Raw genomic sequence first — 13423 nt, forward strand, 5'->3', positions numbered from 1 at the left:
CAGCCAATTATTTGAAGGCAAGTAGATTGACAACTTATTAATTCATCAGTTCAAAAAGAAAGCTTTACACCAATAAAACATAAAGAGTAAGCAAGAATATATGCACGTAAACTTTTAATTATATTCCTATTCCAAGAGATAGGAATGAAGAAAAATTGTCCTTCAAGAGAGTGGTAGCCAGATATCCTTTCCAACACCAACAACAAGTCAAAACCATGGCTTTTCGTTACAAATCTCCATAAAAGGCAAGCTCCAGTGCCAGAATATTTCATTTTAAAACCAGTCAAGCTGTAAGACACACTTCAGCTAACATCTCTGCTTGCTGACAAATCACAGTATGGCCAAATGCAATCTGTCTGATAAAAGACAGAAGGAGAGAGGTGTCTGAGTTTTAATTTCAATTCTGAATTATATTTTTCTATTGAATAAGTGCAAAGGCTCGTGATGAACAGAGCCAATGCTTACATTAAAACTATGGAAAATCTGTTTCAAGATGCAATGAAAAACAAAATTAACAAAGTACCCAACACCCACAAACGGACCACCAGAAGGCTTGAAAAATGAGGTGGAGCAGGAGAAAAAGGAGCCAACATTTCAACACCCGGCACTCCATATCCTTTCCCTTACGCACCAAGAAGCGACCAGCCCTGCAGAAAAAGGAGCCAGCCCCGTGTTCCAAGAACAAAGAAGCCAGTGTGAAAGCAGCACTTCAGCGCTCCTTCTTCAGGAACACCACAGGAGAGAACCAGGAAACTGGGAGAGCTCATAGCAGGACAGATGACAATAAACAAGTTGCGGAAAAAAAGGGGAAAAAAGAAAAAAAATGGTGTCTGAAAAGGTATCCCAAGAATGATGTTACAACTGGGGGAAAAAATGCAAGGAGCACAAAACTGCTAGAGGGCAGGAAGAAGGGAACCAGCTAGATGCAGTGAAGTAGCCAGGGAGGATGCAATAAACAACATGGTAGCTTCAAGAAGGCACTAATTAAAGAACACGAGAGGCTGGAACTGAGGCTAATAAGGCAGGAATAAACAGAAGCTTTGGAAGAACAGGACTGAGCAGATGACTGTAAATTGTTCATTTGCTGTTACAGACAGCACTCTGGGCAACAGCAACAAAAACACAGTAAAAGCAATGAGGTCAGTACATGCGGATATTTCCAGAGAGTACAGCCCAGGATGAACTACAGCTGAAACATCTATCAGATTAAGATGAAAATATTCTTATACGTAAACACACATACATACACACACATTTGTATATATACTCTGCTCTCTCTTCACACACACAGCTAGCTTTTTGAATGGCACACCAAAACTTCCTTGCCTTTTGGATTTTCTTAAGATTTTAGAATACCAAATGAGTATTTTAAACCTGGTTTTTACTTAATTCTCACTGTAACAGTTACATGTGTCAAAACGGTGTTGTAAAGAAGGGTAAACCTAAAATTTAACAGCCTTACTAGTTCCTTATGAATTTTCACTGTTAGAAAGGGAAATTGTTCAGTATTATGCCCATTCAGCTACACTTAAATCCTTTTTCATACACATTCCCAGAACCAATGTATGCCAAAAAAAAAAAAAAAAGTCTATTTTCAGAGGAGTCTTCTTCCAAGAGTACTGCAATATCTAATTCCTCAAAGCGCACTATGATCAATTCAAGAAGCAACCTAGGTGCAAAAGCTTAGCTTTAAGAGCACTTCCAGCACGCTGCCTCCAATAGTAGAGCCTGTGACCTGCTCGGAAATGACTTGCTGCTCTCGCCACTGCATTCCTACCAACCATAACCGCATGTTTGGGGAAAAGAAACAGCTCGTAGTTGCTCCCTGCCTTCCTTCCCTGTATAGTGACACTGCTGTTTAAAGGAACAAGCAGAGGCTACTGCCCCTCAAACAGCTCACCTGGCAATCAAGTCAAATGGGTATCCCATTGCCAAGGATGGGGGCACAACAGGGCAAGAGGTAGCAAGGGAGAAGAAATGAAGTGAAACCTTCTTTTAATGAACCCAAGGACTATTCAAGACTTGCACTTTTGTTTACTTTTGGTAATTTCAGTAGTTTAAGACGAATTGTATCCTGCCATCCGTGTGGATCTTTTCACACACAAGGGAAAAACAAGGTAGAATAACTAACAGAAAGACTTAGCCACAAAATGCTATCAAGATCATCATCAAAGATCATTAAAAAACCTCACTGTTTCAGTTAAAACCATCCTACCTCTTGAAAGTAGTATGAAAAAATGCACGGCTGTTTTACACAAGCTCTGGCTTAGGATACAATTCAATTCAAGAATTTGTGAACATTTCTGGAACCTCCCTCTCTGTAACTGACAGTCTGTGTGCTGTGGCAGCATGTTTTTTAAAGAACCATGTTTTTAAAGGGATCTTTTCTTTGTTGCTCTGTATCAACCCATGTACTACAAAAATAAAGGAAGTAATAAAGAACCTACTAAACTCAAACCACAATACAAAATACTCATTCAAGAATATTTCTGCACACTTTTCATAACAGTATGGATATATAGGACAAAATACCTCTAAAGCCAAGAATCTCAAAGGGAGGAAAATCACCTCCTAGTTTTCGGAATAATAAATGCAACTAAATACCAAAAAAAGAGCCACTCCTTAAAGCTTAGCAGATAGTAAAAAGGTGATGACCTGTTCTGCATGCTATTTAAAGGGCAAGCTAGTAAACATCCCCCCAGATCAATGTAAAATGTAGAAGTACTGGAGAACACGTGGCAGAACTGAGCAAACTAACAGGGCCTTCCAACTTAAACTGCAGAACCTGCTCTGGTTCATATCGAAGGTGTAGGGTGAGGTGCAGTAGAAGTAGGTAATGGGAGAAGGAACAGGATGATGACCTACAGAATCACAGGATGGTTTGGTCTTTAAGGTCCCTTCCAACCCATCTGATTCCAAGCCCTCTGCTGTGGGCAGGGACACCTCCCATTTGATCAGGTTGCTCAAAATAGTTTTTAGTTTTCCAAAAACCAAATTATACATTTCTGCTATTCTACCATCAATGCTTTTTGAGGGTTTATTTTACACAGAAGCATGAGAAACTATGTTTTTTTTAAACATAAGAGAGATGCTCTACTTGGAAGTTTGCCCACAGCCCTACCTTAGAACCCTAAGAAGACAGCACGTCTGGCACAGCATATCTTATCAAGAAGAGAAAGATGAAATGCAGGAATACTATCGGCTTCACTTTATTACTGAGTTCATTACAAAAAAGGCAAAATCAGGCTGTGATGTGTGCGTGCCAGAAGAGATTAACAGACGCCCAGAGGGATGAGAGGCCTTGCAGAAGGACCTAGACAGACTGGAGCACTGGACAATCAGCAACGGCATCAAGCTTGACAAAGGCAAATGCCAGGAGCTGCACCTGGGACGGAGAAGCACTGGCCACAGGCACAGCCTGGGAGAGGAGTGGCTGGGGAGAGGCTCAGCAGAAAAGGACCTGGGGGTGCTGGTCGACAGCTGGCTCAGTGTGAGCCAACAGTGAGCCCTGGCAGCCAGGAGGGCAAATTGCATTTTGGGGTGGGTTACACACAGCACAGCCAGCCGGTCAAAAGGGGCGATTCTCCCGCTATATTTAGTGTTGGTGCAGCCTTACCTTGAATACTCTGTGCCATTCTGGGCTCCACAATATAAAAAGGATGTTAAGGTCCTTGAAAGCATCCAGAGGAGGGCAACGAAGCCGGTAGAAGGGCTGGCAGTCATGTCCTGTGAGGAGGGGCTGAGGAGACTGGGGTTGTCCAGCCTGGAGAAGAGGAGGCTGAGCGGCGACCTCACTGCTCTGCGACTCCCTGAGGAGTGAAAGTGGAGAGGGAGGTGCCGGCCTCTGCTCCTGGTCACCGATGACAGGGCACGCAGGAACAGCACAAAGCTGCTCCAGGGATAGCTCAGGCTGGACATGAGAAAACATTTCTTTACTGTGAGGGTGGTCAAACACTGGCACAGGCTGCCTAGAGGGGTGGCTGATGCCCTCATGCCTGTCAGTGTTCAAGAGGCATTTGGGCAATGCCCTCAGTAACGTGCTTTAACTTTTGGCTAGCCCTGGAGCAGGCAGGCAGTTGGACTAGACTGTTGTCGTAGGTCCCCTCTGACTGAATCATTCTATCCTACTCTATCCTAATACAAATAGCCAGAGAAAAGAAACAGCTCATACATTTCCCAAAACTGAAACTACTAGGAAAGAAGTGAAACAGTGACATCCTGTGAGACTTACCCCATTGGCACAGAAGGAAAAAAAAAAAAAATCAGGCTTACAATCTTTGTTGTGTTTTGAGCTTGATGCCTGATCTTAAGTCTGTTTATCTGTTTTAAGCACCAGCTAACATATTAGGAAGGTAAATACCTTTTAAGTAATGCTGACTTCTCTGGCTTTGCTCTCCTGCTTAAGTCTCTTTACTATAAAGAGATCTATCTACAAATATGGAGGTACGGCTCAGTTTTATATACTCACTAAATAAAACCCACAGAAAAGGAGCAGGAGACATAACCTACCGAAAAAATGCAGTGTTTAGTGGATATCAAGCACTCGGGTCATTGTTAAAATATTCTCACTCGAACTTCCTTCTCCAATTTTAACAGAGGAGTCTAACACGCCCTCAACAATTTTAGCACGACTCACGTGTCCAAGAACATTTCTTTAAGCGGGCTTCACACACACATATGATACAGTCATACTCTGCATATTATTACTCTGTATATTCACTTGTTATTTTTTGAAATATATTTATGCATTTAGAAACCACACAAGACAGACAAATGGCAAGTCACTTATACAGATATAGTATAGTTATTTGTTCACGTACTTAGAGAAAAACGGATGGTAGAAGACATGACTACCAAGCACAGACAGCACAATAACAGTAATGGTGCTTTGTTAACAAAATCATTCATGACCAGATCTTTAAGAGGTCAGATGTTTAAAAAAAATACACATGGGTCCAAAGAAAACCAGTTAAACACATTTTCCTTCCCCTATAAAACTCATTGCTTCCTTTCCTCCTAAGGTCTCACCCAGTTCTTCCTTGAGCTGCTAAAAAAGGAAGATAACAATGTCTACCAAACTCCTGTTCCTACGCTATGTCTCAGAGGATCAATGTAAGTTTTAAATTCTTAACCATCAGCTGTGAAGCATACCAAGTATTAGGTGTCACAGAAGATCACAGATCACCATAACATTCACGGCAGCCAGCCTATATTCTTTGGAAAATAAAGTGAGATTTAAATTTGATCAGATATGAACCCCAGCAAAAGAATACTCGATCCACTAAGCTATTTCTACGGCCTAGAAAGACTATTCACAAATTCAGAATCACTGGGGAGAAAAATCTTGACCAAAATAAACAAAAAAAAAAAAGCACAGTCAAATGGAGATGACAGCAGAAAAGCACACAGACAAGAACTTTATTTTCTACACAAACGTTTTTGAAACTTATCTGCCTCTTCGGGTCAGTGCTATGTTCACTAGTCCGGCATGTCTCCTGAAAAACTTTTCATCTCATTTCTTCTCTTTCCAAGAATTTCCAATAGAACATCACAGTTTTCCATATTCTTGGAAACGGTTTAGTCCAGAAGAAACAGACACAGATCTTTCACTACCAGAATGACGATGATACTTCAACTAATGGGATGCAGTCATAAAAGCAACAAAGCAACTTCTGTCCCCAAAGAGCTGCACACTACTTCTGCAATGATTTCAGTCTCCGTCACCCACTAAAGAAGGACTAAATTCTGCCTAAAACTCTAGAAGCACTCTCTTATCCTTCTTGTCCTCTACACCATCCAAACATCATTTGAAGGGTTGCTTGAGTAACTCTCCCAGGACACGTGGGAGACAACGCTCACTTAAAAATACACTCTGTAGCACCTTCTGGAATATAGGATATATTTTAGTCAGCTGCAACAGGTAGCAGCTTTCACCATTTTCTGAAAGAGACGGGGGGGGGGGGGGGGGGACGACACAAAATGCACAGAAGGCTGTGACCTTTGTTTTTCCTCCAACCACACATATTGACAGCTGTGTTCTTCCTGCTTTGCCATACATCAGAGGGAATCTAACCAGGATTCGTGAATTTCAGTAAATTGCTGAAGAACCACTGCAAAGGACGTCCTGCTAACCTCTGTTTACAGGTATTGGGGTGGGGAGGGGATGAACAGGGAGCAACAGAGAATATAGGTTACCCACATCTCACTCACCAAAGTTAAAACCTTTGAATGCCACCCTCTCCATAGAGGGAGATGGAGCTTGCTGGCAAGGGCAAAATGAAGAAGAAGACAACTGGGGGGAAGGGGATTGTAACAGAATACACAAAAGGTTGTCTACCACTAGCGAAAGATAGCTGTACGGAACAAAAATACAACTGACTGGTTCACTGACTAAAGATAAATGGTAAAGAAGAAAGCTGCAACTGGAACTTAAAATAAGCTGCCCACAAAATATCTATTCCATTTGCGGTCTAGGGGGATATCAACTGTTGTAGTGGTACAGATTACCTGCTACCAACCTGAGACATATGATTAAATGAATGTACTGCATTACTCAATACAAATATAAGATTACAAAATAGCAGACTTGACTTTATCCCACTTCCACCAAGACCGTAAAGAAGTCTCTACTTCTGGTCTCAAACTTTTATAAACTTTAAGTTATCCCCCAATTTTTTCAGGGTAATGAAAAGGAAACATATATCCCCTAAATTCAAACATGACAAGGATTAAAACTTTTACAAACTGTGGCAGATGTGTTTTTGTTGTTTTAGGAAAACATTCACTTGCTTTCTTAAAGATGTATCTAAGTTTTGTACCATTATCAAATTACCTTTTGTGATTTACTTATGCTGCACTGTGAATGTAACAAACCATATACATCAAACAATACACGAATTCTAACTCTTTCTTCCAAGACACAATTTGAACTAATTTCCTCAGGGAAAATACACTATACTACATAACCGTCAAATCCTACCTATTCAGTTGGTAATATCTGCTCAGAGCGCAGCTGGATAAAAGTAAAGCCGTAAACACGTTCACTGAATACAAAAAATGTGCCCGCTCATTAGAAAAATGAGAATTTTAGAGCACACCGACAGGTAAACTTGCATTCAAAACAGAGGTACAAAGAACAGGACTTGAAGGAATGGGCAACACAATCAAACATGATCAAATTGCGCAACCCCTGTAAGTTACCACCCATCACCAGAGCCAAACTAATGGACTCGGAGTGTTCTTTTGTAGCTTGCCACAATTGCTAAGCGCAACATGCAAGCTCAAAGCTCAGTATTTAAGTTTCACCTCACAATTCAGATGGGCAGCTAAGATCACATACTTATCACAATTAGCTAACAGGCAGAAACTTGTTACTTCACTGCAACATGATCGTATACAGTCAGAAGCCTGTAACTCATAGGCCAAAACCTGAACTTCTGAGCGAAACCGGAGTCAGCCAAAACTATGAACGATTCGTACAGAACTTCAGGCAAAACAAACAGTACAGCTTGCACTAATAAGAATGTTGCTGGTGCTTTTCTCTTTTTTGAGAAGAAGATACCAATACAATAGCCCAGAGGATGCCTAATTTACATGACTTGAGCTTGGACCTCTCACCATTTCAGAAATCACTGTAATCACCAAACTTGCCCCCAAAATCCCAAAAGATCATATGACCACCTGAAGCAGTAGCTCACGTCTCCGCTGGCACACAGACTGGCTGAGAGCTGGCAGCTGCCACCTCCACACCAGAAGGGACAGCAAAGCTGGAAACGCCTCCCCTCTAGCATACATGGCAAGTCCAGAACCAAACGCACGGCTGTTACAGTTGAAGTTGCCATTATAAAACCACAAGTCCCTTTCTACAATGGTATTGTACAACTGTCAGACAGTATGTTGAGGAATCCTTGACCTACAGGGTATTTGGGGACAGCCCTGATCTTTGTTGTTGAAGCTGTTTTACTCTCAATAAAATAACTATTCGACTAGCAAAGACTAATACCTCTGCAGTCCTTACGTCATTTATGCATTTTAAGATAGTCTTATGGACAAAATGAGTCCTCAAGCACTCGCCAGCCTGCCCTATCCCCACCACCCTGTGAAAATGTTGACAACTTTTGTAAAACTGCCCTTTCTCCGCTTTCAGTGAGAAAACCCAGAAAGGGAGCAGTATTTAACGTAAATCTTTCCCTCCTCAAAAAAAGCTTGAGCTGTTTCAAACTTTATTTCAATCTGCATTGTTTTGCATGCAGTTTCAGGCAGCATACATTCTGTAAAGCCAAAAGGACAGCTGAAGAACTTTGTGTTCTTAGCTAACACCATAAACACACCTTCTAAGAACAGCACAGTAATTACAAAAAACATTAAATTTATTAACACTCTAACTTTATGCACAAGCAGTCCTATGGAACTACTCCTACGTGCCAATGATTGCAGAAGAGGAGTTTTTCCAAGTAGTTTTCTTCTCCATAACTGACATTGAAATAAAATCCAGCGTTTCAATACCTTTCAGCTTACACAATAAATTACACAATAAATTTCTGATTGTATCAAACAAAATAATTATGCTTTTGCTTCATCTGAAAGGAGGATGCATTAATTAAAACATTCCTATTTCTAAAACTGTGGTTAGTCACAGAATACCAAGGCACACTGATGTCAACTCCAAGTCGCACATGCTTTCAACCCCAGATCAGCAAAAAAAGAGTGGTTTTTATCGCATGAGAAACACGAAGCACTACCTGTACAATTAAGTTTTATCAGGTAGCAACATTTTGAAATGAATGAGGTAAAAGCAATCATCTGCTAGAATTTGTTTATATTTAGTCAGCTAAGAATATTTCTGCGCTCTGCATGAAAACTGAAAATGCAGCACGTGTGCCATTCTGCTCCAATGTTTTTGGGAAGGTTTTTTGTATGCTTTTTTGTATGACTGGTTCAACACGTAACATGCACAAATGAAAGAAATTGTTAACAGGACACACGTGCTATCTATTTTTTACTTTGTACTGTTATATATATGTTTTTTTTTTTTTTAACAAAGAGTGGATTTTTGGTCGAGTGTGTATGATAAGCAGTCAGTTGCAGGGAGTGAACTTTACACAGCATGACTTCATCACATGAGGGTAGCCTGCCATTTTTCTCGATTCCGTTCACCAAACACGCACGGCAACCTTCAAAATGCACTAAACGCTCCGGGATAGGTCCTGGCTTAGTTTGAACTGGTTATTTGCGAGGAAGATAGGCACGTTCTGTAGCCCATACCTGACCTGCAAGAGTCAAATCTGCAAAGCGAGGTCTAGCTGGGAATTGGTTTAGGCCGAAAAGTTTATAAAATAGGGGCTGAAGCGTTTCCTTCCACAACACGGAAAGCCAGCCGTTGTCCATTTCGTTCCAAACCCTGACTGGCTGAGTAAGAATCACAAAAAGCCACCGGAGGCCGACGGGGGCCTTCTGTTTGTGAGGGAAGAGGGCTCCGAGCGCCTTTCCAGCCTGCCCCCACGCCGGGGCAGCCCCCCAGCCCCTCGCCCAGGCGGCGGGCGCGGAGCCCCCCGGCGCTTTCCCCCTCTCCCTGTCCCACCCTGCCGGCCTCCACCTCCGCCCCGACCTCCCCTCACCCCCCGCAGGCCGCAGCCCGGGCGTTACCGGGCCCTTCCCCAGCGCAGGCCGCGGGCCGGGCCCGCGCGGCCCAGAGCCGGAAACCGAGCGCTGAGGGGAAGGCGGAGGGGGGGGGAAGGGGACAACGATGGCGGCCGTGCCCCCCTTCCCTCCTTCCTCCTCCTCCTCCCCTCCGCCATGCCCCCGCCGCCCCCCGGCTCCCACCTCCTGGTTGAAGGCGTTCACGGCCTCCATGTTGGCGGCTGGCTGCTGCGGGCGGGCGGGCGTCCGCGCGGGGGAGGGGCGGCCGGGCGCCGCTCAGGGGCTGCGCGCGGGCATGGCCGTTGGGCGGCCCCCCCCCTCCTCCTCCTCCTCCTCCTCCTCCTGCCCCCTCCCCTCCCCGTCCGCCTCCTTCCCGCCTCCCGGTGCGGCGGGCAGGGCCCCGTCCGCTGCCCGTCGGCTCCCAGCGGGATGGCGGAGCCCCCACGCCGCGCGCGGCACGCCGGGATGGCGACACGGCCCTGCCGGCAGGGGAGGGGAGGGGAGGGGAGGGGACGGAACCGACGGGAGCGCGCGCGCCGAGGCGGCGTCACGTGACCCGCGGCCGGGGGAGCTCCCCGGGCGCCGCCATGTCAGCGCCTCGCCCCGCCCCCGGGGAGGGGAAATGGCGGGGAGCGACGGACGCGGGGGAGCGACGGACGCGGGGGAGCGGGGGAGCGGGGGAGCGGGGGGGGGCCGCATCGCGGGGGGGGGGGGGGGGAAGTGGCTCTTTCCGTGCTTACCCTTGAAAAAAAATTGCCCTTTTAAAAAAAAAAAATTCCCGTAATTGTGTCTTCTAGGTTGTCTAGAAGAACTGAGGAACCGCCGCTTGTTGGTGTGTTTTGTGTGGTGGGAGAAGCTACACCGGTCATCCCACACATTGAGCAGCCTCTCAGTTCTGTCCCAAACTCAAGTGTTTTGCACCAATAAAAGCATGGGTTAATCAATGATTACATTCACACCAACTGTGGAGCTAATGTTCATGAGAAAACCATACATCCTACCAGATGTGGTTTCAAGGACAACACATGGCTACAGCACCTATTAAAGAGCACCCTTATTAAGCGCACTGTTAACTCACAGAACATCACAGAATCATCTAGGTTGGAAGAGACCTCCAAGATCACCCAGTCCAACCTCTGACCTAACACAAGTCCTCCACTAAACCATATCACTAAGCTCTACATCTAAACGTCTTTTAAAGACCTCCAGGGATGGTGACTCAACCACTTCCCTATAGAAATGCATTACTACTGTTAGCGATTTGAAATTCGTATAGTTCCACGTGATACGCTATGTTCTATCAGTTCACTCTGATACATCAGCTAGAGAGTGTAAATATTATTTAATTCTTTAGTCTGATGCATCAGCTAGGGAGTAAATTCAACTGTTCGGTCTGATACGTCATCTAGGGAGTAAATTGGAAAGGTGGGGATGCAGGGTGTCACAGAAATCTCACAGAAAGTATATTTAGCTTTATTTAATGTTCCGCAATTGGACTCTGCCTGGTATTTAATTGAGTTTTTAATAAAATGCAAATTGCTTTTAGGAGTCTTTTTCCTCCTCCATCAATATATGGCTGTTCTGGAATTAGTCCTCTTTAAAAACAAGTATTATAAAATTCAAGTTAAGAAAACTGACAGGAATGAGACCTCTTGTTCTCAGAGTATGAAACCTCTAAAGCACAGTTTGAATACAGCTGTTATTCAGAGGAATTTTTAAAATAGGCTCTAGTAGCAAACGGAAAGCTCTTTCGTATGCCACTAATTTCCATAGGTTGAAATCAAAAATATCGAAAGCCCTAGCTTTCATAGTCCTTTCTGAGAAGATGGAGAAGAATAAAAAAGGAAGGTAATACTGTCCTTCCACTGTCAGTGTCTTTGCTGTGTGAGACTTTTTTTGCTAGTTTCAACATGGCACGTTGCCTCATAAGTAGCTTTTACTACTATTCTTGCTCATGTCACTGTTCAAAAATTCACAAAAATCAAGGTAGGTCCTCCTGCCACCTGAAAAATACAAACAATGGTAGAACTGGAGTATGTGATGAGTGACTGAAAAAGTTCGTTGTTGCTCTCCAGTTCTTACAGCAGTTGAAAAGCTCTTTGAGAAGTAAGAATCACTTCTTTGGGGTTCTTGGCCTAGGGATAGATAGTGAGTTAATGAGATGCAACTTCCTGAACTGGCAAATAATTTTCAGATTTGAAACCTGGATGTTAATTGGTGACGGCTGTTCCTGTAATGTCAGCCATCGCTGAGTACCTGGCATTAGATTCCGTCTGTATATACTTGGTAATGCAAAGGTATCTCTCCTAACGCAACATCAGTAACTTATGCAGAGTACAGAAAGAACAGTCTTCCCAGGACAGGAAAGGCTGTGAGTGGTACTGGAAATTCATATCAAATTTGGTAGTTCTTTTGCATATTCAAACCTTTCAGGTTTCTAATATTGTGTATGTGCCTGCAACAAGGTATCACTACAGGTTGTAGAAGTGACTCCTCTAAAACTGAGTGTTAAATGCATTCTGGTTTCCTCATTGCTATGTATGTATTTGGCCGTTTTTATTATGAATTGGACCAGATGATCTTGGAGGTCTTCTCCAACCTTAATAATTCTACGAATCTTCCTTAAAAAGCACAAAAGCACCTGCTTTTGTATGTACTGTGTTTGTGTAATTACATTTTATAATCTGTGGGGGGAAATAGTCTAGGCATACCCCAATGTGTTTCAAAATTCTCTAGTAAAAGCACTGGTAGGTGCAGTGCCTTGCTGTTGGATGGGGCTGGCTGTTAGTGCTTGCTTTGCTGTGCTGAGCTCCATGCTCATTCCACTACCTAGCTAAAACCTGTTGTGGTTCATCTTTGCTATAATAAGGTCCTGGTTCTGCTTTCAGTACAGAGAAATCCTTAGAACTTGCAGAGTTATCCCTGGCAACTTCTGTTCATTGAAAATGAAATTCTGATTCCCTGGGGGCTGAATGTTAGGATTTGGGGCTGAGGAAGGGTGAAGCAGGTTAATGAATCAGGATTTAGCCTTAAGTCGGGTTTTATTGGGCTATGGTTTTGCTGTTCAAAGCATATCTGCTTCATCAAGATAATATGCTCAGCAATTTTAAATTAAAACTTGCCATTGCTTGTATTATGACTACCTGTTGAGACAAAGGAGGCAATTGTGTAATTTCTTAATAAAAAACATTTTCTTTGTTTGTGCTTTTGTCAGTTCTACACTTGGAGATACTTGAGCTCACAGCAGGTGTATTATTTAAAACTGGTTTTGTAACAACATTAGGCATTGTACAAATATACAGTGCACGATGCCTAGTATTATTTTGTATATTTGTACAATATCAAGGATGGCCTTTGCCTCAAGGATCATGCAATCCAATTTGCCTCATAAAGCATTTCTAACAATCGTTTATATAATACATATTTTTAATCATTGTTCCTTGTTATTCCATATATCTTATCTTTAGCAGTTTTGATTTGTCATGGTGCATGAGTTCGGTTATGTTCAGCTTGCTTACTTTTTGGTTTTTGACTGAAGGGCAATAGGTATGCACTCCACTGTGTGGAAATTGTGCTTGAGAACAAATTATGGTTACTTGATGTAATAATGATTCTTTTTGTCTTTTGTGCATAAATTTCATCAGATGGTAGTTTTATTCAAGTCTGTTGATCTGAAATGTTTTTGAATTCACTATAGTCCTTGTCATTCTACATAAAATTAAGTACAAGTGTAACTGAATTTCACTTAGTTGAGCATTTAGGAAGTTTTACATAATGATGTCTT

General features: G+C 43.1%; 1 protein-coding gene across 4 annotated transcripts in view; it reads right to left on the reverse strand.

The window, feature by feature from the left end:
- SCAF4 (SR-related CTD associated factor 4) overlaps window positions 1-9957 on the reverse strand; it is a 49095-nt gene extending 39138 nt beyond the window's left edge. Inside the window, exon 1 of one of the 4 annotated variants that reach the window (XM_035545788.2) lies at window positions 9823-9957. In XM_035545788.2, the coding sequence (XP_035401681.2) occupies window positions 9823-9852 (30 nt within the window). In that variant the 5' untranslated portion in view covers window positions 9853-9957. The remainder of the gene's footprint in view (window positions 1-9822) is intronic. The other 3 variants (XM_035545791.2, XM_035545789.2, XM_050715973.1) reach the window with 3 other exon arrangements.
- Window positions 9958-13423: the final 3466 nt, after the last annotated feature.

This window comes from Cygnus atratus, chromosome 1 (genome assembly GCF_013377495.2).
Source record: "Cygnus atratus isolate AKBS03 ecotype Queensland, Australia chromosome 1, CAtr_DNAZoo_HiC_assembly, whole genome shotgun sequence".
In the NCBI taxonomy this organism is placed as follows: Eukaryota; Metazoa; Chordata; class Aves; order Anseriformes; family Anatidae; genus Cygnus; species Cygnus atratus.